General features: G+C 38.9%; 1 protein-coding gene across 1 annotated transcript; it reads right to left on the bottom strand.

Moving 5' to 3' along the window:
* Positions 1-11772: 11772 nt before the first annotated feature.
* tmem150ab (transmembrane protein 150Ab) lies at positions 11773-19082 on the bottom strand. Its single transcript, XM_056265481.1, has 8 exons — positions 19031-19082; positions 16883-17131; positions 16706-16753; positions 16015-16101; positions 15812-15879; positions 15352-15479; positions 15078-15255; positions 11773-13080 (listed from the first exon to the last, which is right to left on the bottom strand). The coding sequence occupies exons 2-8, from the start codon at positions 16945-16947 to the stop codon at positions 12770-12772; spliced, it is 885 nt and encodes a 294-aa protein (XP_056121456.1). The 5' UTR covers positions 16948-17131; positions 19031-19082; the 3' UTR covers positions 11773-12769.
* Between the last annotated feature and the right edge of the window lie 7018 nt (positions 19083-26100).

Genomic DNA, 26100 nt, shown 5'->3' with positions numbered 1-26100 from the left:
GGTCTCATTGAATCTGTCACTGCCAGTGACACTTGCGCCAACTAGCGTCCATCATGTTCATATACAAACGCTGTTGTAAAATGAAGAAATAAGCCACAAGACGCAGGTGTTGTTATGTCAAATCTATAAAAACGGTTACTCTTTTCAACATACAATATTTGGAATTTGGGACACACTTTTTCTAATTTTACAAACTATTTAGGATGGATATGCACATTGGGACCATAGGATTGGGACGCAGGGTTAGGCTTTTCTCAAAAACACGCCCACATCAGGGGAAGCTCATGAATATTTATGTCTTCGCTACCCACTGGAACCTGGAATAAAAAAATAAAATAAAAAAAGACGGCTGTGCAAATGATTAATACTGCTGTAATTTTAGCAGTATTAATCATTTGCACAGCCGTCTTTTTATTTGTATTTTTTTTATTCGAAAGCAACATAGCGACGGGAGGACGGTTAACTGTGTCGTGCAGTGTGCGCATGTCATTAAATCAAAGCTTGACACTTTAGCGACTACAGTACGTTTGGATTAATTGATCGAAATGATTTTATTATATTCACGTCCGCATGATCAATTCATGTTTATAAAACAAATAATGTTGTAACAATACAATAAAACAGTATTGTTGTACAATACATCATATTTTAATGATTTCAGATCTTGGGAAGCAGATTCACAGATGCACATTACAGGTGCAAGAAAAAAATCCCAATTAATTTAAGGCTACATGAGATAAACTTGTATAGTGAGAACATAATCTTACTGTAAATCATTGTCTTTTTTTTTTTTTAATTTTTTTTTTTTTTTTACAGGAAGATATGGCATTTTTTGGAGGCCTCTACAGTGGAGCCCAATGAGGAAGTCTAGGAACAACTGAAGGAGGCAGCAATGAGGGAAGTAATCATTAAAAAGTTTTCTGAGAATATGTGCACTGTTTATTACATGGTGTATTTTCATTTAAATTTTATTACATGGTGTATTTTCATTAATAATGTACACTGCCGCTCAAACGTCTGGAAGATATTGAAAAATGTAATTTATTCCTTTGATGCCAAGCTGAATTTTCAGCATCATTACCCCAGTCTTCAGTTTCCCATCCTTCAGAAATCTTTTTAATATGCTGACTTGTTGCTCAAGAAACATTTATTTTATCAGTGTTGAAAACAGTTGTGCTGCTTTATATTTTGTGTACACTACAGGTAAAAAGTTTCAAACTTTTTTTTATTTTACTTATTTTTACTTTTTGAACTTTATATTGAACTTTGTGGTCATATAATAAATGCCAATATTCCAAGACATGACAATATTCCAAGACATTATGGATATTTTCACATTTCTGGGGTTCTCAGAAGCGGAAGTCTTCATAGTTGGGTACATTTCTAAAGTAGTGAATGAAAACTACAACAAAAAAGTTTTTTGTGTTTACATTTGACCAATAGGAAAGAAAGTTTTTGTTCTTTGCTTTCTGTTAAACTCTATTATGCTGCAACATTTTTCCTCTTCAAAAATAGTGGTTTGATCTTTCTGATGAGATTTTTGTCCACATTGTTTGAACAGAGGCAAGTTTTATATTTATTTAAGTATTTATACACAATAGGTTATGGAGGAAAAATCACTGTTCAATTTTTTTAACGTTTTGTTTCTTGTTACAAACATTTTCTGTGAATGACGTGTTGGGGTGCAATGGTATTTTCAAATCAAGACCATTATTATTTTATTAATTATCTTAAACCTCAAAATAATTTGAATATAGTATAACGGAATGATCACGGCACAAGACATGTTTCGACGAGACAGATCTTTCAATTCAAAGTAGGAAATAGTTTTCACTGGGACAACTATAGCTCGGCAAAGGTCATATTAGGCCTACCTACTATGTCAGAGTTGAAATAGACTAATGTAGCAATAACTGTATCTGTACACCTGAGGTGAGAACATTTGACTTCTTGAAAATCCAACAGGAACCGTTTCAAATGAAATCCTGCACAAATGGCAATGTTTCCTAAAAATGACCTGATTATTTATGGCCTGTCTGTTTTAGTGAAACACCCAGTGATTAGTTGAAATGGATACACTAAAGCAAATAAAGGAGGAAGTGCTTTAAAGTGGAGTGAGGAGGAGCCTTGATCCGCACACCTTCTTGACGTGCCATATACGGACTTTGCTCTTACTTCACCTGAGTTTTCACTCACTCTTTCTGCATCTTCGGGATCACGCACAAACAGGCTCCAGCACGATATTGCTGCAGTATGGTGAGTTTATGCATGCAAATATAAGAAAAATATTCAGCGTACAGTTGTCTTTGTTCCAAGGTATAACCTATTTATCTAACATTCCAGTAAACGGTAGAACTTTTTAAAAGGTTACTATGTCATGTTATGCAACAAAATATATATAATGCACTTTATCTTGATTTGGCTGTGTTTTCACTTTTGTTCATATGTAGGCCAAACAGTAGCTTATCAGACAGTTATGCAATAAAGTCACGCACTTATCATCTGACAGGGAAGATTATTGTAAGACAGCAAATATAAACACCATTTATGGAAATACAGTGGCCCTAAAATGACATTTAAGCCACACTTAAAACATGAACATCTTTGCAATAAATACAAAATATAAAAACAGATGTCATTTCATCAAGACACAAGCACAGTTTACAAACAAAACATTACACAAAAAAGGTTTTGTTAGTTTAAATGGTCAAATAATATATACTGTACACAAAATGTGAGACTTAGTGGATCATGCTTATAGTTAATGTCATTAACTACACCTATGGTTACGGCTAATCCCAAACTATTCCCGTATTCCTATCATGTTTTTTTGTTTTGTTTTGCATTATTCAACTTAATTCTGTCATAAATAAATCATGTTAACTGATTTCAAATAGGTTTTTTATGTATTTAAAGCAAATGAGAAGCAGAGTACTTTCATGCAGAATGTTGTATTCATAGCGAAGCATGTCATCCTAAATATTGTCAATATTTGCATCTGATTTAGGATAAAATTGAGACTGCTAAGAGCGAGGCAGAAGAGGTGAAAGTCACTATGCTGGAGAATGCAAATGGAGCAGGAAAACCCAAGAATGTCAATCAAAAAGCTGAAAAGCCTCAGTCCACCGTGAGTCTCCTTGGTGTACAGTACATCAAGATTAATGTCATATCTAGAATTCATACATCATGCTATATTTATTACAATATTACAATTACATATGGATGTGTGTAACTCTAAACAGCTGAACAGTCTTTGTGTTTATTGGTGTGACAGGCATATTATTACTGCTATACTGAACATATAAACATTATTACTCACAGTATTCTGTGAAACTTAAGAATAACTTTGGTAACACTTTAACATAAAGTTCATTTGTTAACATTAGTTAAGGTATTAGCTAACATGAACTAACAATGATCAATACATTTGTTACTGTATTTATTCATCTTTGTTAATGTTAGTTAATAAAAAATACAGTTCATTGTTTGTTCATGTTAGTTCACAGTGCATTAACTAATGTTAACAAATACAACCTTTGGTTTTATTAACGTTATTAATATTAACAAAGATTAATACATGCTAAAGAAGTATTGTTCATTCTTAGTTCATGTTAACTAAGGTATAGTTAACTAATGTTAACTCATGAACCTTATTGTAAAGTGTTACCGATAACTTTACACACTTCACACACTATATGTTAAAGGTTCATGCTCTTCATATCCAGTTCTATTTTCATTTCAATTTCAGAAAAAGATTTGTAAGGAATCTGCAGCAAAGCAGAAAGGGAACCAGAAGATGGAGTATCTGCGGGCTAATAAAGGACTCGTAGCCATTGTACTGATTTCAGCTGTTGTTATATTCACTGTTGTGGTTGCCATGCTTGTCACTAAAGAAACAGAAGGGCACAGTCACTCAGAAGTGTACAACGCCACAGAAATTCCATAGCAACAACTGCAGAAGACTGCTGGGACAAATCTGTTTGTTTGTTTAGACTGTTTTCTGATAAGAAATGATCATGTTTTATGTTATAAAGTGCCATCTGATCTAACATGACATTACATTTTCTGTTTCAAAATGAAAATACTGTCATTTACTCACCCTCAAGTTGTTTCAAATCTGTATGAATTTCTTTCTTCTGCTGAACACAAAGGAAGATATGTTGAAGAATGTTGGTAACCAGACAGTTGATGAACCCCATTGACTTCCATTGTAGGAAAAACAATACTAGCCTATGGAAGTCTGTGGGGTCCATATAGTCTGGTTACCGACAGATCTTCAAAACATCTTCCTTTGTGTTCAGCAGAAGAAAGAAATTCATACAGGTTTGAAACAACTTGAGGGTGAATAAATGATGACAGAATTATCATTTTGAAGCGAACTATTCCTTAAATTATAAGAAATTATATCAATGCTTTTGCATTCTCTTGCAAACGTTTTTTGAGTTATTTGCGAGCGATCGCAAAGTTTCTCGGGGAACGCAAAACTTTTGCGATGAGAACGTAAAATCTTTTTCTTTTTTTTTCTGTTTTCTCCCGTCTCATAGCCTATTTTCCCATCATGTCCCTTAGGAGCTCCGTAGTTTTAAGATTGTTTGTATAAAGAAGACAATTTAAACACTCCGGTTGCGAGTGAAAAATCAGGTTGTGGGTAGGCTACGTTTTTTCACTAAGCTCATTAGTTTTAGGCTACTCTGTCATATAAACATGACTTGCCAGGAAAGGTTATGAAGAAAAACACATTCCCCATGAAAATTGTGCTGCTGATAGTTTGGTATGTAAACACAAGGAGATGTGATTGAAAGTAAGGGCATTTTCTGAGGTCAAGTGCACATATCCTTTTACAGCAGAGTCGAAGGAGACATTTTAATTAGGTCTACAAATGATTACTCATCTTAAAGACAGGCTTTGTTTGAGGCTAAAGATTGTATATAAAAAGAACTTATCAGCATTAACAATGTTTCTTGTTCACAACCACATTTTTTTATGTTGGAAACCATCACGCTGTCATAATCATGGTTTGAAAACTGTTTTTAATTTCTGATGAACGTGAAAATAAATGCAGAAATCTATTATTTGCTGTTATGACTGAAATAACTTCAGTGCTTTATGTTCTCATGAGTTTCTTTAACAGCACAGAAACTCAGTTCACAGTTCATTCATTCCATTTACTTTAATGAACAATGTCTCAAGGAGTCCGCGGCAGCCCTATAGTTGCTCCGTAATGAACGAGAATGTTTCCTCTATTTCATCGTGCAACATTGATATATTTAATGCACCTATACTTGAATATTAGTCTTACAATTCATTTGAAGTAATTTTTTTTTTCTTTTTGTGACCGTAGCTATATTGTTCAGATAAAGGCTAAATTTCACTATTTTAACATTTAACAGTATTTTCATAGTCTACTGACATATTATGTAAATAAACTTTAATATTAGTGGTCAAAATATAAATACAAAATCATGCAATATGAAATCTACAAAGAATCGCCCCTTCTCTGAAATGATTTTAAATTTGTGTTGAGGAAGATATTCAATACAAACATTCAACTCTATTTTTATCCCTTCTGAGAAAGCAAAACAAAGAAAAAGACTAAGGGGTTGTTCAGAATACATTTTTGTATTCCACTGTGTTGATTTTTCACTGTTTGCTATGTAAACATGCTATATATATACACTCACCTAAAGGATTATTAGGAACACCATACTAATACTGTGTTTGACCCCCTTTCGCCTTCGGAACTGCCTTAATTCTACGTGGCATTGATTCAACAAGGTACTGAAAGCATTCTTTAGAAATGTTGGCCCATATTGATAGGATCTTGCAGTTGATGGAGATTTGATGCACATCCAGGGCACGAAGCTCCCGTTCCACCACATCCCAAAGATGCTCTATTGGGTTGAGATCTGGTGACTGTGGGGGACATTTTAGTACAGTGAACTCATTGTCATGTTCAATAAACTAATTTGAAATGATTCGAGCTTTGTGACATGGTGCATTATCCTGCTGGAAGTAGCCATCAGAGGATGGGTACATAGTGGCCATAAAGGGATGGACATGGTCAGAAACAATGCTCAGGTAGGCCGTGGCATTTAAACGATATATATTATATACACACACACACACACACACACACGTATGTATCAATGTATGTATGTATGTATGTATGTGTGTGTGTGTGTGTGTGTGTGTGTGTGTGTGTGTGTGTGTGTGTGTGTGTGTGTGTGTGTGTGTGTGTGTGTGTGTGTGTGTGTGTGGAGGGAGAGAAAGGGGCAGTAAAAGGAATTCTGTTATAATAGTTTCATATATATACATTTATATTTAGCCTACTCTTGGTAAAGAAAATATCATAAATTTTATGATAAAAATATAAAATGTGGCCCAAGCCCAAAATACCTAAACTAAGCTTTTACTTTTCTTAACCAGTTATCAAAATTTAAGCAAATGCACTACTTAGAAAGCCATTGCTGTCTCTAAAAAAACATCAAAGACAGGATGAAGTTTTTGGCAGAATATGGGAAGTTTGATTTAGAGTGGTTCAGCAGAATTATGATGAATCACAATGAAACACGCGTTGATTGGTGATGTTCCAGAGCAGTGTCTTCAAAAATCTGCTGAGAAATATAATAATAAATGCATCTACCACAGTGAAGCAATGAGGAAGACGTGTCATTGTGTGGGGAGTCTTTTTAGCTGCTGGTATTGGTGAGCATCTTCACTGTGAAAAGTAATTTAATGCTTTAGAGTAAAGGAGAATATTGCAGAATGGCTTGCTTCCCACAATTGAAAGGTTGTTATAAAGAGGAATGCTCCTGCCCAAATACCAAAGACAACCAAGAAGTGGCTTGAGAACAAGTCCATTAGGCTCATGTTTTGGCCTTCTTCAAAGTCCAGATTTGAACCCTATAGAGAATATTTGGTCTCACATTAAACTCAAACAAACTGGGAGACATTTTTCTATACTCATGAACTGTCTGAAGCCATTAACATTGAGTGGAACAACACTGATTCTTCTTCCTGTAAAAAAAATAAAAAAAATAAAGGGGAAAGCTATCCCATGCTAAGTTACTTTATCAGTATTATAACGTGTTAATTTCCTGACGAGTGATTTTGTGATTTAAACTGTTAAGACCACTAAAAATTCCACTTTTTTAAAATTGTCCTATTTCCCCAGGAGGTGTGTGTGTGTGTGTGTGACACTGTACATGCATGAACAAACAGCAGAGGGCACCATCCAATCTATCAAAGTGTTACTTTTACATAGTTAAAAAATTTAAATGGTTAAAAAAACATCTTGATAGTTTTTGGTCTGATTAAAAATTAAACTCTTAATTTAGTTTAACATTAAACTTGTTTAATTAATACTAATACATACATATATAATATTTTTTGGGGGCAGCAAGTAAACAGCCATTTCTGGAATTTCATGTGTTGGAGACAGGAATGAACAAGCGAAAAGACCTGATCTGACGAAACTGCAAGGTTTGTGGGGTGTTTCCATTATGCAGTAGGTTATATCAAAAGTGACGCAAAGAACAACCGGTGAACCAACATCAGGGTCATGGGTGCCCAAAGCTCACTGATGCATGTGGGAGCATGAGCGAAGGCTTTAACTCGTTTGGTCCGATCACACAGAAGAGCTACCGTAGCTGCTGAAAAACTTGATAGAAAGGTGTCAGAAGACAGTGCATCACAGTTTGCTGCGTAGTCACGGTCAGAGTGCCCATGATGACCCCTGTCCACTACCGTAAGCACCTACAATGGGCAGGTGAGCATCAGAACTGGACTATGGAGCAGTGGAAGATCGCCTGGTCTGATTAATCACGTTTTCTTTTAGATCAGCTGGATGGTCGGGTGTGTCGGTTAGGGAAGAGATGGCAGCAAGATGCACTATGAGAAGAAGGCAGGCCTGTGGAGGCAATGATCTGCTTGAAAACCTTGGGTCTTGGCATTCATGTGGATGTTACTTTGACACGTACTACCTAGATATAGACTGTTGCAGACCCCTTCATAGCAGTAGGCTCTTTCAGCAGCATAAAGCACCCAGACACACTGCAAAAATGATTCAGGAATGGTTTGAGGAACATGACAAAAAGTTCAAGGTGTTGTCTTGGCCTCCAAATTCCCCAGGTCTCAATCCGATATGGGAGGTGGTGGTCCAACAAATGCTTTAATCATCAGTGACAGATTCAACAAGGTGCTGGAAACATTCCCCAGATATTTTGGTCCATATTGACATTGTATCATCACACAGATTCTGCAGATTTGTTGACTGCATATCTATGATGTGAATCCTCCTTTCCACCACATCCCAATGGTGCTCTATTGGATTTAGATCAGTGACTGTGGAGGCCAAGAGTATAATGAACAAATTGTCATGGTCAAGAAACCAGTTTGACCAAAAATGACTATAGGAGGTATTGCAGAATATCACTAGTATGGTGTCTGAAATATAATTTATTTTGCATTTTTTAAGTGGTTTTAATGGTTACCTATTATTTTATATTAAACATGACATAGCTGCTGTAAACAGTTTGATACTGGCAGCAAACATCCTTCTGAGTGAACAGTGTCTCTCAAGGTACATTTGATTTCACAAAACAAAACCCTTGTGAAAGATAAGGAAATGTGCAGAATGGGTCATAATTCAATAGAAAGTTGCAGTTTGAACTAACAAGTCGATAGCTCTATTTCAGTTTCCATTTCACAAGGTTATCAGACAATCTGTTTTCTAAACAAAAACTTTTTTTCATTTTGACACGTCAATTTTCCATTGAACATAAAGTAATTTATTATTGTAGCCTAAAAAGTGATCAGGGCCTTATTCAAACAGCTGCACTGATGTTCTCATACACTGCCAGCCCAGAAATAAAAGAAAATATCAGAGTCTATTGCATCATTATTGTGTTTCTAGCATGTTATATGTTTGGATACAGTTCTTCTAACCCCAATTGATGGAGTGTGTAGCTTTTTATATCTTAAACAACTATGTAGGAAGACACATCATGGCCATATTCCAGGATGACAACGTCAAGATTCATCAGGCTCAAATTGTGAAAGAATGGTTGGGAGGGAGCATGAAGAATCATTTTCACACACGAATTGGCACTTCTGAGTCCAGACCAGATTCAGTGAAAGTCTTTGGGATGTGCTGGAGGAGACTTTACAGAGTGTTGGACTCATACAAGATCTTGACCAAAAACTGATGCACCCCTTGATGGAAATAAATGTTGTGATGTTATATGAAACAATGATTCAATCATAAACTTAAGCATTTGCCTAATCAAAATTTGCCTAATACAAACAACAACTTTATTTATTTATTTTTTTGGCCGGGCAGTGTAGAATGTACATATAATTATGAATAATCAAAAAGGACTCTTATAAATATAATTATTTTGACTGAGCTTTATGAGGCATCAGGGCATCTACAGATGTTTGAATTTGGCCTTTCACACAAAACAGAAACAACATAAATAGTACATTTCTGTAACGTACGTCTTAGCAGCTCCTTTAGGAAACTGTGAACATCTCACCACAGTAGAATTTTCAGAGGTATTTTGCAAGTACTTGAACAGAAGTTGAATATTGCATGGTTTCATTGTCTGGCATCACAACGTATAAATTATAAACAAACATATACAACACATAACCAACTGTCATTGGTTTTTATAATAATTCTCAATATAACATATTGCTTTCAAATGAGCAATATCTAAAAACGAAAATACTGTGTAGTCAAAATACAGCTTATTATGGAGGATTTCACATTTCGGGTCCACTAAATAAAAAATAAAAAACTCCGGTTTCCCCTTTAGTGCACTACATCATTTCCAATACATGAGAATTTCTTTCAAAGTATTCTATATATTACTAAATTATTTGTAGGAACTGAGGTGTTAACAATGGTGTGGTGCTGATTAAGAAGCTTTCTTCATTTCATAATTACTGACTAGACCACAGTCTCAAACGCAGTACTGATATTCTATGCAATATTATGCTCAGCTAAAGGCATTCACTTACAAGCAGCTCTGCGTAACAAATGCACATAATTTACAAATAGTAATGTTTTAAAACAATACACTAAAAAAAAGACTGTGGATAAGACCTCTGATTCTGTTTTGATGCTAGATTAATATAAAAGTGACAGGAATAGGCATGTTGGAGAAACAAACAATGTCTTCATTACACAAAACTATCTCCAAATCCACCTGAAAAGTATACAAATAATATAGTTTGACTGCTTAGAGATGCACTTCAGCAGTCGACAGCACCAAATAAATAACAATTAGTTTTGCTTAACCATCTAAACATTCATCTCAAATGCAGATATAAGAGTGTGCCTGCATTTTCTGTAGCATTTCCTGTTTTGAAATAGATATATTTCTTAAGTTCAAAAAAGTGATGGGAAAAATATGAGATGGGAGGAAAATTTTTATTTCAGTGCTTTTGCGTTCCCTCGCAAATTATGCTTGCGATACTTTTGCTAACAAAACGATTGCATTCCCCTTAGAAACGTTGGGTTCGCTCGCAAAATGTTCGTGTTCTCTTGCAAAATGATTGCTTTTCCCAGAGAAACTCTGCATTTGCTCACAAAAGCGCAGGTTTTTTTCTCCATCACCAGTTCCAGTTAAGTTATGTGAGCAAATACAAAGATTCTCATGGAAATGCCATGCATGTTGAAAAACAAAAAAAACGTATTTCAATGCTTTTGCGAGCAAATGCAAAGTTACAAAATTACGTGTTTCCCAGAGAAACTTTGCGTTCGCTTGCAAAAGGATTGTGTTCCCCTGAGAAACTGTGCATTAGCTTGCAAAGGCATTGCAACAGTTTTTCCTCCATCACCAGTTTTCTGAGTAAATCCAAAACTTCTGCAAGAGAACACAAAAGCTTTGCGAGCAAATGCAAAGTTTCTTGTGGAAACGCAATGCATTTCCCCCAAAAAACTAAACTTTTGAATTCTCTTGCAAATGTGTTGGTTTCCTCTAAGAAACTTTGCGTTTGCTCGCAAAAGCATTGAAATATAGCATTTTCAATTCGTCATACAGACGCATAGTCTTTTGGAAAACTGATTAATATATATTTCTAAAACTGAAATATAAACTAAAAACGACTGTGCTTAAAACAAAACATCAGAATAATTGTCACAAAATCTAGTTTATTGTTTTCCTGAAATGTTTAGAATTTGTTCGCAAGATACCTGGAATAGATAAATGCGGGCAGTTTTTGGATCAAGTGATAAAAAAAAACTTGGCAAAAGCACCAAAATGTTTGACAAGGTTGCACAGAGATGCACTTAAATCTTATTCAATACAGCCACAATGTATCCAGAGCTATAGGACAGAAGGTCCACAACACCTGACGTCATGCCAATACGGTGCCACAGATCAAACTAAGCTGTGAGCACTTGGAATGAATACATAAACTGTTCCTAAACCTCATTCCAACCCAACTATTGGCAGCAAAGGCTGGTGCGACTGACTTAACATCTCCACTGCTACAGTGATGGCTTGACCTGTTGTGTAATCACAGTTTCTACAGATTAAACGGGTTACGAAAGGTTGAATGGGTTTAGCTAATTATCTTCTTTGTCTAAACGAGTGTCTTTGTATTGCTGGCAGCTATGTAACAGATTCACACTGACAAAGACAAAGCGACCAAAGTCACTGTTGTCCAATGAGAGTTGGAGATTTAGGGCGACATGAGCGTCAGAGACCGTTGCGACAAATTGCATTAGTTTTTTGAAATTATTTGCAAGAGCAGGGAAGAGATTCAATGCTGACTACCAATAGAGTGCTGCAGTGATGGCATATATTTGAAGGACAAACCTAGAAGTTGGCATCACCCTGGTTCCCTTGACAAAAACCCAATAGGATTTTTCCATTGGATTTTGGAGTATTGGAGAAAATAAACTCTGTGACCAACAAACGTTATGAACACAATTTGTATGAACTTTGAAGCCTAAATAAATACAATCACCAGAAATAAAAAGCTAAACGCAGGCTATAAGCAAAAAACGCCATGGTGACGACTTCAAAAATTACCATCACTTAGCTTCTGACAACGTCTTTAAAAACATTCCTTGATTATACACACGAGGCTGATAAAACGGCTAGTGACTTTACTTGTTCGGTTTGTTGACTTTTAGTGTCTCTGACAACTTCTGTAGTGACATTTAGCCACTTGTTAGCAATCGCCTTTTTCAAGACAAATAAAATCACAAGGGGAAAACATGAAAGTATCTTGAGTTAACCACAGACCCTTTTCAGGTGTTTAAGCAAAAACCCAATGGACTTTCTGGACAATGTAACAGGAAGTGCTAAAACTCGTTTCTGAGTTTTGGCCTACAAAAATACGTCATCCCTGCAGCACTGTATAGAATTTACTGATGCTGAAATACTACTAGCAACCAACAGTTAACTTGTTGACCCTGAACAATTTAATCGCTGTCAGTGTGAATGCACCTTAAGAGATGAGTTATTGCAGTTTGAACAGAGTAAACTGAAACATTCCTATCTATCAGAGGCAGGAATCACCTGTGCTGGTTACTGGGGCTGTACGTTGAGTTATCTAAAACACGAATGCAAAAAATCATGCAAAATACCTTGGTTACAACCGACTGGTCATTACCGTTGGATTATAATCAGCAAGTCTGTAAACTTACTGTAATTCTGTATTGCTTGTACCAGTGTTTCACAAATCCGTGAGCCAGACGAAAAGTTCTGAGTCTATACGCTGAGGTCTGAGGGAATACCATAGCGGTTAACCCCTAAAGCATGGCGATGCTTTCTGGTGTACAGTTGAGGTGTGTGGAAGTGCTGCTGCCACCGGGTGACTTGAGACTGCGGGCGCCACATCCCATTGCAACACCCTTCCCGATACCCCCCATGATGACCGCTGACCCCGGATGGTGATGTTCACTGCGTTTCATTAAGGCTGCCATTATGGTGTCACTGTTGACAGTGCCAAACTCATAGGTGAAGGTGCCGTAGTACACCAGGACCAGCACCGTGAAGACCCATTCACAGATTGCTGCGGCGTGCTGCAAAACAAAACTCTCATGGACGAAGAAGATACCACCTTGAATGGGAAGTATGATGTTAAGGAATGGGCACAGAAACCTTCAGCATTAAAAATATGGTTATAAAACAAAGATCTGACTGAAAATTTCAAAAAATACTTCAGAGTTCCGACTCCGAGGGTTTGGGAATAGTGTTGGCATAAGATTTATATTCAAGGGGCGATATAATGCCCTTTTCACAAGATGTAAAATAAATGTCTGATGTCCCCAGAGTGTGTATGTGAAGTTTTAGCTCAAAATAGCCCATAGATATTTTATATAGCATGTTAAAGTTGTCACTTTTTGAGGGTGAGCAAAAAATAAGTTTTTGTGTCTGTCCCTTTAAATGCAAATGAGCTGCTGCTCCCGGCACAGATGGTGCGTTCACGTGCTATGGTAATTATGGTAAATACCAAAAGCCGACATGGAAAATGCACATGAACACCCCCTCATGTGGTATTTTCCACTGGGCAACTCGTAGAATATTTTGATGCACGAGTTGCCGAGATGAGATTACCTTTACCCTTTTCAAAATGGCGGAGAGCAACGCAAGAGTTGTGAATGGTAAAAATATGTACTATTCATGATCTAGAAAATATACAGCATATATTATTTACGTTTGAGTTTTGATAAATCATTTTCTTGCTGTAGCAGATGACTTAAGCAATCTAAAATAGTTTTAGCTAAATAACAGGTCTGGATCTCCATCTTTTTACCACATTACGACAACAAAAGCACTTGAACGCAACACACTGGTAAATACCAGTTCACAAGTGGAAAATATCATATTTTCCATAGCACATGAACGCACCAAGAGAGCTGAGCTACAACAGCTGGTTCTTAGCAGCTTTGATTAGCTCACACAGCCATTTGTTTCAAAAATTTCAAAAACGTTTAGCCTTTTATGTTCAAACCAGAGTCAGAAAGATGGAGAGACTCAAGAGTTGATGAATTTATGTAGCTTATGTGTAACAATCTTTTAGTCATTGATTAGCATATTCCGTCTTGATAATCTATAAATCACGTTTCCGGGGCCAGGGCTTACGTACATTTTAGGGGTCGCGATGCCACTAACCCGGGAGGAATGTCGTGTAGTCCCTACTAGCCGTTTGTTGTAGACCTTAAAAAGCAATTTCTTTAAAAGAGAATATCTCCCTTTGCTTTGAACTTTGAGCGTCGTAACTTTGCAGATGTTGTTTATGCTCAAACAGCAACATTGCACAATACTTAAAGTTAAAAAAGTGAAATCATAATCAACCACACCTTTAAGGAAATACACTGCTCTGAGACATGCAAATTGTATAATTGTGATATGACTGTTACGCTGTCTCTCGTCACATGACGCTTTGCAAAGCTAGCTTGCTATTTGCTAGCCTCTCCGATATTGCCTATCCTACCCATTAATAGCAGCATTATAACTTTTGGATTTTGTTTACATTTCTCAACGATTACTCAATGTTCTTTAGATACATGAAACTGGCAAAGCATTGTTTTATTTTCTTTGTTCTAATGGGGTTTTTTTTTTATTCGTTGATCTTTATTTTATTGAAGACACTGAAAAACACTTGAAAAACTTCAAGCACAGTTTACTTTTTCTTTGTTGTATATTTTTTTCTTTATTATGGATTGTTTCCTGAATAACTACATGTTGATTTTGTTCTTTGTTCTACTGTGTGTTTATTTCAGTCTGTTCACTTAAATATTTACTTGAAAAACTATTTAACTAGTGTATTAATTTGAACATTAATGTTACTTTAAAAAAAAAGGAAAAAAAAAGTTTTTTTTGCTGTAGCATCGAAATTGGTATTCCAACCCGTGAAATTTCACCAGCATTGGACTACTGAAATATTGTGAAAACTCTACTAATAAACTTATTTATGGACATTGTATCTTTTATCATTCACTGAAAAGCAATAAGCCATTTTGTTTTAGACTGTTTGCTTCATGTTCAAATGTACTCATTCAAATTTGAGTTTCATGTATCAGATCATGACTTATGAACTCCTGGTAAGGATACTAAGGACAAGCGATACCAAAGCTCCAGCTGAGAGCGCCACACGCACATGAGCCATCCAGTAGTCCAGCGCTGTCTCTGCTATACGGTACGTCAGAACGCACTGCAGACACACAAACAACAAGCCGGCAGGGAAAGCTACACCAGCTCCCACATAATGAAGAGTCTTGGCATGATCAACCTGAAAAAAAAAAAAAAAAGAATGTGAGAAGAATGCAAGTTTATTTAGATTTATATGTAACGGGCTGAATTTGTGAGTCTATTATCATATGTTCACCTGAAAGTTCCCAACCATGACTAAACCCAGGGCATTAATGCAGCCGGACACCAAAGAACTTGTGTTGGTCCAGCAATGATGACTGTGTTCAATCACTTGAGCATAACGCAGCATGCACACCATAACCACTGCAGGGACACATTACAAAATGATGATAATAATTCATTGCCTTTGATAGAGGTGTATTTCTCAGACAAATTGAAGTAATATTGACCCAAAAAAAACACACATTTAAAGAACAGAAGCTGCATTACAGAAATGCCATATCTTTTCTTTTTTTTTTACTTAAGACTTGAAAAAGTTATATTTCTTAAGTGAAATTATGGTTACTAAACAGATTGAATAGCCTTCTAAATTAGATGTTTCTGCAATACAGGCCATCTGCAATAGGAAATCAACAAAATTTCGGATTTAAAAATACGTTTATTTAGTTTAATTATTTTCAAACAGTAATTCTTACCCATAATGCCCCCAACATTGCCTATCAAACTGAAGAGACAGCTCTCTGGTGGATAGCAACCACATTTACTGTCAAAAGAGCAGAAAACCAGATATTAGACAACTGTTGCATGATAAGGTGGTACAAAACAGTACTACTAAGGAGGCATCTTGAAAATGTGGTCATTTTGTGGTATTCCAGATAAATTCAAAGTAATTTTTTACCTAATGAGGGGGATGTCTTGAAGAGTGCAGCAGGACTTTGGGAAGCCCCTCTTAGCTGTTTCCTCTGTACATGTCAAATTGTATGTCCTATTATACAAAGAACCAAGCATAAAAGTTAACAACAGTTTTTTTTTTTTTAATGCAACAGTTTGCTAACCGTTTAAACAAAATTTTGAAAAAAAGGTTTGCATATGTGTGTGTGGTGTTATTTTATTTATTTCTGAGTTTCATATTTGATACATCAGGCTTAAATGACTCATATAATATGATATAAAATATGGAGCTCATATTCAGGGAGGAAAAAAAGCACCTCGAACTGAGCAGAAAAGGACATTTATTTGTCCAAAAAATAACATTAAATTCATAAGATCGCATTTTAACGCGATTTTAAAAAGAAAATGCATGTAAAATGATGTAAACATACGTTTCTTTTCACCAGTAAGTGTTCAAATTGACAATTGACTAACAATATAAAATGTATTCTTACGTTTACATTTTACATCAAAATCAGTAAAGATTTCACAGCAAAAAGAGGTGTACCACAACCTCAAGGAAGACGTTTTATTTAGCTACAATTACTTGCTAAAAAAAGTATAAACTATCAATCAAATGACAGAAGGCATGTAGTAGATTGTGCATACAAATTAATAAATTATATATAGATACAGAAGGCTTTATAGGGTTAACGTACCAGTTCTCAACAGGACAGACATGGTGGTTCATTACTGCCATGGCGTAACTAGAAAACATAATATTTTAATGATTATTTGCAATAAGTACATGACTTGTCTGAATGTATAGTATATTAGCTAAACAAATAAACAGTAGAGATTTAATGTAACTAATTCTCCTTCACTTAAACACTCACACAATCCATATCCCTGTGATGGAGAAGGCAGACAGGCTGACAGGCAGAACAATCCAGGCAGTCATTGGTCAGTCTGTGAGACGCCTGAGACCCCCGCATGAGGGTGTGCAGGACGGGGCTTATGGAGAGACGGTGTGAGACACCAGCAAGTGAAGCCATGCAGTGTGGGGGTGTGTGAACCAGCGGGGGCAACGTGATCCTCTTTCAACTACATCTGGAGGCTCGCAGATTGCCAACAACCATCGATATCTAGTTTAAAAACACAATACACAGATAAAAGATGTTCGCAAAGATTATACGAAATACAGTTATCAATGTAGACAATTGAATTGAGACACTCTTCGTAGGTCATTTCATGTCAAATCAACCAAATTTCGGAAACTTTTCCGGCTCAAATTTTTTATTTTATTCTTATTTTTTCTGAAGAAAGACAAACATAAACAGTTATGAAAGCCAAAATATTAAATGTAATTAATGTATATTTACTGGGTAATCCACTATTTTGTACAGGAAGTCAAAATGGCAATTTTTACATGAGATTTGGAGCCAAATTACAGGGGGTAAAAAATGACTTTAGAAAGATGGCAGCATCAGTAGTTTATTTTTACACAGAGATTGGTAGGTCTATTAGTAAAATATTATAGGCCAACGGTGACAGTATTTGCATATCTCCGGTATTGAGCCATTGAGGGCCTTTAAAATGAAGATACCAAAAGAAAAGTTCCTGCACCTCCTCTCCATCCCTCACTCATAGAAAAAGAGGGGAGTGGTAAAGGATATTCAACCCAAGCCGTCAAACTCTGACTTAGAGAAGAAACGCCATTTCAGAGCGGGAGCAAATGTTCAGATTTTGATTAAAGATTACCACGACAAACAACTTTTTCTGTGTATTATCTTGCACGGATTAATTGTTCACCACAAGACTAGTAATGTACGCTAACAAAGTAAATAGGGTAAATTTGGATTTCATGACGACTTTAAGAACCAGAAATTAAAAAGATAAAGATATATTTAATACTTCTTGATGCAAACTTGGGGCAAAAAAACACAAGAAGTGCTTTTTTACCATTTTTGAACTGTCACCTTTGGCATATAGCTACTGCAAAAAAAGATTGCTTAAGTAAAATCTCCGTGTAAAATAAAACAATGAAGCTGCCATCTTTCTAAAGTAATTTTTACCCTCTGTAAATTGACACCAAATCTCATGTAAAATTGTCATTTTGACCCCCTTCTAACAGTGAATTACTCAGTAAATATACATTCATGACACGTAATATTTAGGATTTCTTCTCCATTTATGTATTTCTTTCACCAAAACAAAATATGATCAAAATATTATTATTTTTAGCCAGGGATCTCTGGTTGAGTTGACACAGAATTATCATATTCTAATCTAAATCATTATGCTAAATTACAAACAAGCCACAGTGATGACAGCATGTTTACAATAATAGTTATGAAATAAAAATGTATGACTTATTAATATTGAAAATATGCAATGCACATTATTTCGCCGAGGACGTAACTCTCTTGAAGTACAATGTAAATCCCACATAACGTTGAAACCTTTGCTTTAAATGCGTGGGAGTATAAAGACAAAAACTTCGCAGTTGTATTAACAAATAATAAAACTAATGTTATTATCATTGTGGGGTGAGCTCTTATTTAAGTTACACAGACTTCATATACTTAAATATGGTTATGGCACGTCCACCAAAGACGTCAGGTAGGGTAGATTTGTAATCGGTTAATCTGAGATGAAAGATCCTCTGAAGCACAAATCACAGCCGTAATAATGTCCCCTTCAGTCCAAATCAATCTCAATGTCACATCAGCAAATGCAGTACGACAAAACTAACCAGATAAATGTTTACAATTATAACTACGGTATACGGACTTATAGAACGAAATGACAGTAAATAATAACTAAACAACAATTTTTAAAGATAAAACTCAACATCGTGTAGCTTGCAAGCTATCCAGCAGCAGATGCTATTGCAAGTAAACAATTTAATAAAACGGCTAAGTTCTCCTCTACGTATTTGTGTACCTACAAACGCAGCATATGTGTTTCTACAGCATTTGACCTACCGTATATTAGTGTGTCATTGAGATATTATGTTTTGATATGTAAAAGCATGATCCTACCGCAGGCCCCGCGGCTCCTGACCGGATGCTGCCTTTGCAGTCTGAGTCTTCATCAACAGAGGGCGCCCTCCCTTTGCGCCTCCACAGATATGGTATTTCTATGGGGTTAAATCCTGGTTAAATCCTGGTTAACATTGAGTATGTTGTTCTTGGCAATAATTTACAAAACAATTTCCTTCTTGTCCTTTTTTTATAAATTAAATGTAGACTTTGAATACAAATATATGCACACACACACACACACACACACACACACACACACACACACACCCCTGCTGAAAAAAACAATAGAAACCATTACAGAATTCCTAATGGTTTCCACTACAAAACCATTACAAACCCATTACAAACCACCAGCCGTTAACCATTAAAACCATTACCAAGTGGAGTCCATTACGTAGTGTGTTTTGGGCCATATTCCATTAGGATTTATTGGTTTTAAGGGTTTCCATTACAAATTTGTATTGGGTCTGTATTTTAATGGTTTCCATTACAGTTTTGTATTGGTTCTGATGGTTTCATTACAAATTTGTATTGGTCTTGAATTGCACATATTTAATGGTTTCCATTACAGTTTTGTATTGGTTCTGATGGTTTCAATACAAATTTATATTGGTCTTGATTTGCACATATTTAATGGTTTCCATTACAGTTTTGTATTGGTTCTGATGGTTTCAATACAAATTTATATTGATCTTGATTTGCACATATTTAATGGTTTCCATTACGGTTTTGAATTGGTTAAGATTTGTAGGTTTAATGCTTTTAGCTGTTAATAATTAGGACATTAATTATAGATTTTAATAAATTAATTTGAATTATAACTACTATTAAACACAATTGATATAAACTTCACACCAACTTTTCAATAGCTTACAGCTCAGGTTTTGTTTTGCAAAGAATGAAGAATTTGCACCTGAAATAAAAATGATAGTATTAAGACCTGCTTTTTTACTCAACCCAGCTGGAAATAAACATCTGACACAAAACATTAATATTACATTATTTTATTAATTATTTGATTCAGTTATTCTTTTACATTGTGTGGCTTCACTTGGGCTGACTGATTAGACCTGCAAAAAGAAGGAGAATTCATTAGGACAATGTACCTCTTAAACCACATTACCAGTACATAAGATTATCCATACATTATATATTTAAATATATTCATCCAACATGTTTGGGCATACTTTGATACCCATTTTTCTGTGGGTATCATGACTCCATGTCCTAGATCCAAAAAAAAAAAACATTAATATGTAGAATAAGACATTGGTGTAAAATTGGCCTTCTGAGGGTAATCTGTGCGGTTTTGTCGTAAAAATATACATATTTAAAACTTTATAAATGGAAATATCTGACTTCCGGCAACGATCGACGCGCATTCACGGGTGAAGGAAGTCGGCGTACGAGGTAGGACGTCGCATAGGAACCGTCGTGACCTAGAAAGAACGCGCCTGCGCAGCCAGAGTGCAGAGCAAAACAAAACTACACTCAGGATTTCCGTGAAGAGTTCCATCACCCATGAACGCGCGTCGATCGTTGCCGGAAGTCAGATATTTTCATTAATAAAGTTTTAAATATGTATATTTTTACGACAAAACCGCACAGATTACCCTCAGAAGGCCTTCGTTTATCCCCCTGGAGCCGGATGGATTACTTTTGTGAAGGATGTATGCACATTTTGGGACTTGAAGGAGGTGGACCCCATTGCTTCACATTATATCCACTGAAGGGTCTAAGACATTTTCTAAAATAACTGAAAATGTGTTCGTCTGAAACAAGATTGACATATGCATCTCGAACGGCTTGAGGGTGAGTAATGCATGGGTTAAATATCATTTTTGGCCGAACTATCCCTTTAACTAAACAAAGTTGGTTTAAGGGTTACTCTTTAAAGCTGCAGCCTGCAGTTTTTCCTATTTGTCGCCATCTCGGTTCGAAATCTGCAATTGCAGTTATTCACGGAATTATCAACTGTTTTATCAGTGTGTTGTGTTAGTTTGACAGAATCCTGGTCTATGAGGACACTGTTTTACTGGGACACTGGTAACTAGATACATTTGGACGGCACTCTGAGTTCAAGTGTGTGTATGTATTAGAGTGATACGAGACATTGCGCCTGTGCTAGATGTACAGTAAGTGATTGTGACTCACTGACTTACACACACAATCCTAATTCATAATTCAGTGACTGATAACTGTGGCAAATAATCTGTTTCTGAGGAACACTGAAATCTGCTATTCTTTAAGGAATAACTCAATTATTACATTAACTTCTTAGATACCTTTAGAGTTGCTGTATCTTGTTCAGGTTTCATCTGATTATTCTCAGTTATCATCTGAAAAAAAAAGAGCAGCAAATAAAAATATATATAAAAAAGACAAATAAATACTAATTTTAGTCAAATTGAAAGCCAATTTCAACAGAGGTTACTATTTTTTACCAACTTCAATGATTATATTTAATCTAACAAGCAAAAATAGTTTTCGATATTGGTATTAGCCACAATGAGCTGTAAATTATGGGTTATCAGTATCGATCCTCCTAATATTCCATATGTGTGTCCCCGTAAAACGGTGTCCTCATAGACCAGGATTCAGTCAAACTAACACAACACACTGAGATTCTCTAGTCAAGTTAAACATCAGGAACATGTTCTTATGATGTCCCCATAAAACTGTGTCCTCATAAAACGCGTGTAAGACACACACAACCTGACATAATAAACATGTGTGGAAATTGCAGTAAATTGCAAGAGACAACTTCTCACTTTGAGCACACGAATGCGTGTGTCATTTATTTATAGACAGAAAAGTAATAATAACAAATGGCGCTGACATGCGTCCCATGTGAGCACACGTTCAGAGTATTTAAAGGGACCGCGATCCCTGAACAGTCGTGAAGAACAGAGTGCTGATTTTACAACCAACAGTGTATAGAACTACACTTAACAAAGGTGAATTATGTATCTTACATGCACCACACACGTCCCCCCAGAATTCACCGTATTAGAAAAAGAACCAAACAGTCAACGGGGAGGTGGACGTATCAGCCGGCCACTACGGCTGCGCTGTGCCGGAGGTCGAGGAGACCCCACTGTAACCTGTGTCCCGTTATGACACGGGTGTGGGGCATGGAGTGTGGGAGGTAGGGGAGGGGGCAGAGCAGGAGGCCGTCCGCGCCGTGGGGGCTGAGCTAGGTCAATAGGCCTAGCTATGTCCAAGTGAGCTGGTTTAAGGCGGTCAATGGAGAATCGCTCTGGTTTGCCGCCCCTGTCCACCACAAAATGTTTGTCCCCTGTCTCCAGAACCCGGAATGGGCCCACGTAGGGTGGGCGTAGCGGTCCCCTGTGGGCATCGTGGCGAATGAAAACATAGTCAGCCGTCTGAAGACCAGTGGGAATGTGCGACTGAGGGAGGCCGTGACAGGAAGTTGGGACAGGTGTGAAAAGCCTTGCATTGTCCAATAAAGTAGACCGCTGGAGAGTAGCAGACCAGGGAACTGTGGTGTTAGGTACGAAATCCCCTGGCACCCGCAGCGGCTGTCCATAAACAAGCTCAGCGGATGAGGACTGAAGGTCCTCCTTTGGCGCAGTCCTGATGCCCAGCATCACCCACGGGAGCTTGTCGACCCAGTTGCTGTCTTTGAGGCTGGCACGCAGGGCAGCCTTCATTGCCCTATGAAAACGTTCACAGAGTCCGTTAGCCTGCGGATGATATGCGGTCGTGCGGTGGAGTTTTACTCCGAGGCTCTGTGCGACAGCGCCCCACAGCTCAGACGTGAACTGCGCGCCTCGGTCAGAGGATATGTCTGAAGGGGTGCCGAAACGGGCAACCCAAGTGCCAATAAATGCCCGTGTCATCTCGATGGACGCCACTGACGTCAGTGGCACAACCTCAGGCCAGCGGGTGGTCCTGTCAACCATGGTTAACAGATACGTGAAACCGTGAGAGGAGGGCAGAGGACCGACCAGGTCCACGTTTACATGGTCAAAACGCCTCTCAGGTACCGGGAAAGTCTCTAACGGGGCTTTAGTGTGGCGGTGTACTTTGGCACTCAACACAGGTGTTAGCCCAGTCCCTAACATCCTTCTTGAGGCCGTGCCAAACAAACTTTGCTGCAACCAGCCTCTGTGACGCTTTCGAACCTGGGTGGGAGAGACCATGGATGGCATCAAAAACCTGTCGTCTCCATCCTGAGGGAACGACCGGCCGAGGACTACCTGAGGAGATGTCACACAGGAGCGTAGTGCCGGCATCACCAAAAACCACGTCCTCGATCTGCAGCCCTGTGTTCGAGGTCTTCAGGAGTTGCACATCCGGGTCTGTGGACTGAGTCGCTGCCATGCGGGCGTAATCCAAACCAAGATGGACTGCCCCTGCCACAGCACGTGATAGGCAGTCCGCCACGCAGTTGTTCTTACCAGCAACGTGCTGCAAGTCCGTGGTGAACTCTGAAATGTAGGACAGTTGACGTTGCTGGCGGGCGGACCACGGCTCAGCTACCTTGGCCATGGCAAAAGTTAGTGGCTTGTGGTCCACAAAAGCAGTGAAATGTCGGCCTTCCAGCATTGAACGAAAGTGTCTAATGGCTAGGTAGAGACCCAGCAGCTCCCGATCGAAAGTGCTGTACTTCCGCTCACAGAGGCGCAGCTGACGGCTAAAGAAAGCCAGTGGCTGCCAGGCCCCGCCTACCCACTGTTCATAGACCGCACCGACGGCGTAGTCCGAGGCGTCTGAGGTGATGGCGATGGGGGCTGTAGGAGAAGGATGTGCCAGCATGGTGGCGTTCGCTAGGGCGGCCTTTGTGGCAGCAAAAGCCTCGTCCCTGCCATCAGTCCATTCCACATCTTGCTTGGGTTTACCTTTCAAGGCCTCGTGCAAGGGCCGCATGAGCTGAGCAGCTCGAGGAATGAAGCGGTGGTAAAAATTCACCATCCCAAGGAACTCCTGCAGCGATTTGACAGTGAGCGGGCGTGGGAACTGTGTGACTGCCTCCACCTTTGATGGGAGAGGAACTGCCCCGTCCTTAGTGACTCTGTGTCCCAGGAAGTCGATGGTGGAGAGACCGAACTGGCACTTGGCGGGGTTGACAATTAATCCATGTTGGCTAAGCCGCTCAAAAAGGGTTCGGAGGTGTGCCAGGTGCTGAGACTTGGACGTGCTCGCCACCAGGATGTCATCCAAGTACACAAAAAGGAAAGGCAGGTCCCGCAAAACAGAGTCCATGAGGCGCTGAAGAGATTGGGCGGCAATTTTAAGGCCGAACGGCATGCGCAGGAACTCAAACAGCCCAAATGGCGTGATCACTGCCGTTTTGTGAATGTCCAGTGGGTGCACCGGCACCTGATGGTATCCCCGGATGAGGTCCACTTTGGAAAAAATCACCTTGCCAGCCAGGTGTGCAGAAAAATCCTGTATGTTCGGAACAGGGTATCGGTCAGGTGTCGTTACTTCATTAAGCCGCCGGTAGTCACCACACGGGCGCCAGCCACCGCCCGGTTTGGGGACGATGTGGAGGGGTGACGCCCACGGGCTGTCGGATTGGCGGACTATGCCCAGGCGTTCCATGTTCGCAAACTCAGCCTTTGCAACGGCAAGTTTGGTCGGGTCAAGGCGCCGAGCACGGGCGTAGACGGGTGGGCCAGAAGTGGCGAGATGGTGCTCCACACCATGCTTGACGGCAGATGCAGAGAAAGTGGGCTGAGTGAGGGCTGGGAAACTGGCAAGTAGACGGTGGAAATAATCGGAAGCTGAGAGCATGCTAGACAATCGTATGGAGTCGGCCTCGCTGAGCGTGCACGTATATGAACAGAATGTAACGGCGTCAATCAGACGGTGGTTCTTAACATCCACCAACAATCCATGTGCACATAAAAAATCAGCACCGAGGAGGGGGATGGCAACCTTTGCTGTAACAAAATCCCAGCCGAACTGCTGTCCTTCGAAACACAATTCGACGTACCTCGTTCCATATGTGCGGATGGGGCTACCATTGGCAGCTTCCATAGGGGGGCCGTGGCTGTCGGCCACCATGTCCAAACGGGATGCAGGCAGGATGCTCCTCTGTGCTCCCGTGTCGCACAGAAAACGGCGTCCGGAGATGCTGTCACGGATGAAAAGCAGCCTGTCTACGCGGCCGACACTCATTGCCACTACTGAGCGCCGGCCCTGGCGTTTCCCGAACCGCCGAAACTGCATGGCGAACGGCATTTGGTAGCCTTACTTCCAAACTTTGCATGGTAGAAACATAAGCCTGAAAGCTGTTGGGTGCCATAAGACTGCTGCCGACGAGAAGTGGTTGCACCGATGAGTGTGGAATCGTCCCTTGTCACCGTAGCGATGTGGGCGGGAAAAAACGCGGCCGCACCATGTCCTTGACTCGCCAGAAAAAATTTATCAGCCTCTTCAGCCAGTCTCCGACAGTCAGTGATTGTGGTGTTAGCTAATGCAGCTCTCACTTGGGAAGGTAGCTGACGCAGGAATAACTGGATGAATAGGAAATCTGGTCTGTGCTCACCTAAAAGATCCAGCATGCGGTCCATGAGCTCAGACGGTTTGCTGTCACCCAGTCCTTGAAGTGAGAAAAGCCTGTTGGCTCTCTCAGTGTCCGGCAGTTCAAACGTTTTCAACAGGTGGGCTTTGAGTGCTGCATACTTCTCATTTTCGGGAGGATTTGTAAGAAGGCTCACCACTCTGGATGCTGTTGAATTTCCGAGAGCCGACACAACGTAGTAGTATTTCGTTGTATCCGCGGTGATCTCACGTAACGCAAACTGCGCTTCATTCTGGGCGAACCATGCAGATGCTGACGATTCCCAGAATTCGGGGAGTTTAAGGGTGACAGCGTTCGCGGTCATGGTCGTGTCGTGTCTCTGGATACGTCCAGCAGACTAATGTCGGGGTCACCAGTGTGGAAATTGCAGTAAATTGCAAGAGACAACTTCTCACTTTGAGCACACGAATGCGTGTGTCATTTATTTATAGACAGAAAAGTAATAATAACAAATGGCGCTGACATGCGTCCCACGTGAGCACACGTTCAGAGTATTTAAAGGGACCGCGAT

Source organism: Rhinichthys klamathensis, unplaced genomic scaffold, assembly GCF_029890125.1.
Source record: "Rhinichthys klamathensis goyatoka isolate OS25496 unplaced genomic scaffold, OSU_Roscu_1.1 h1tg000234l_1, whole genome shotgun sequence".
NCBI classification, from domain to species: domain Eukaryota; kingdom Metazoa; phylum Chordata; class Actinopteri; order Cypriniformes; family Leuciscidae; genus Rhinichthys; species Rhinichthys klamathensis.
Note: the sequence above shows the minus strand (reverse complement) of the source record. Positions and strands in the feature narration are given on the sequence as shown.

Bases quoted from the DNA above. Each gene is read 5' to 3' on its own strand.
- tmem150ab (XM_056265481.1), bottom strand. From the start codon at position 16,947: ATGACTGCCTGGATTGTTCTGCCTGTCAGCCTGTCTGCCTTCTCCATC. The intron at 15,480-15,811 runs GTAAGAATTACT...GTGTCCCTGCAG, and splicing joins CAATGTTGGGGGCATTATGG to TGGTTATGGTGTGCATGCTG. The intron at 15,256-15,351 runs GTGAACATATGA...TTTTTTTTTCAG, and splicing joins TCATGGTTGGGAACTTTCAG to GTTGATCATGCCAAGACTCT.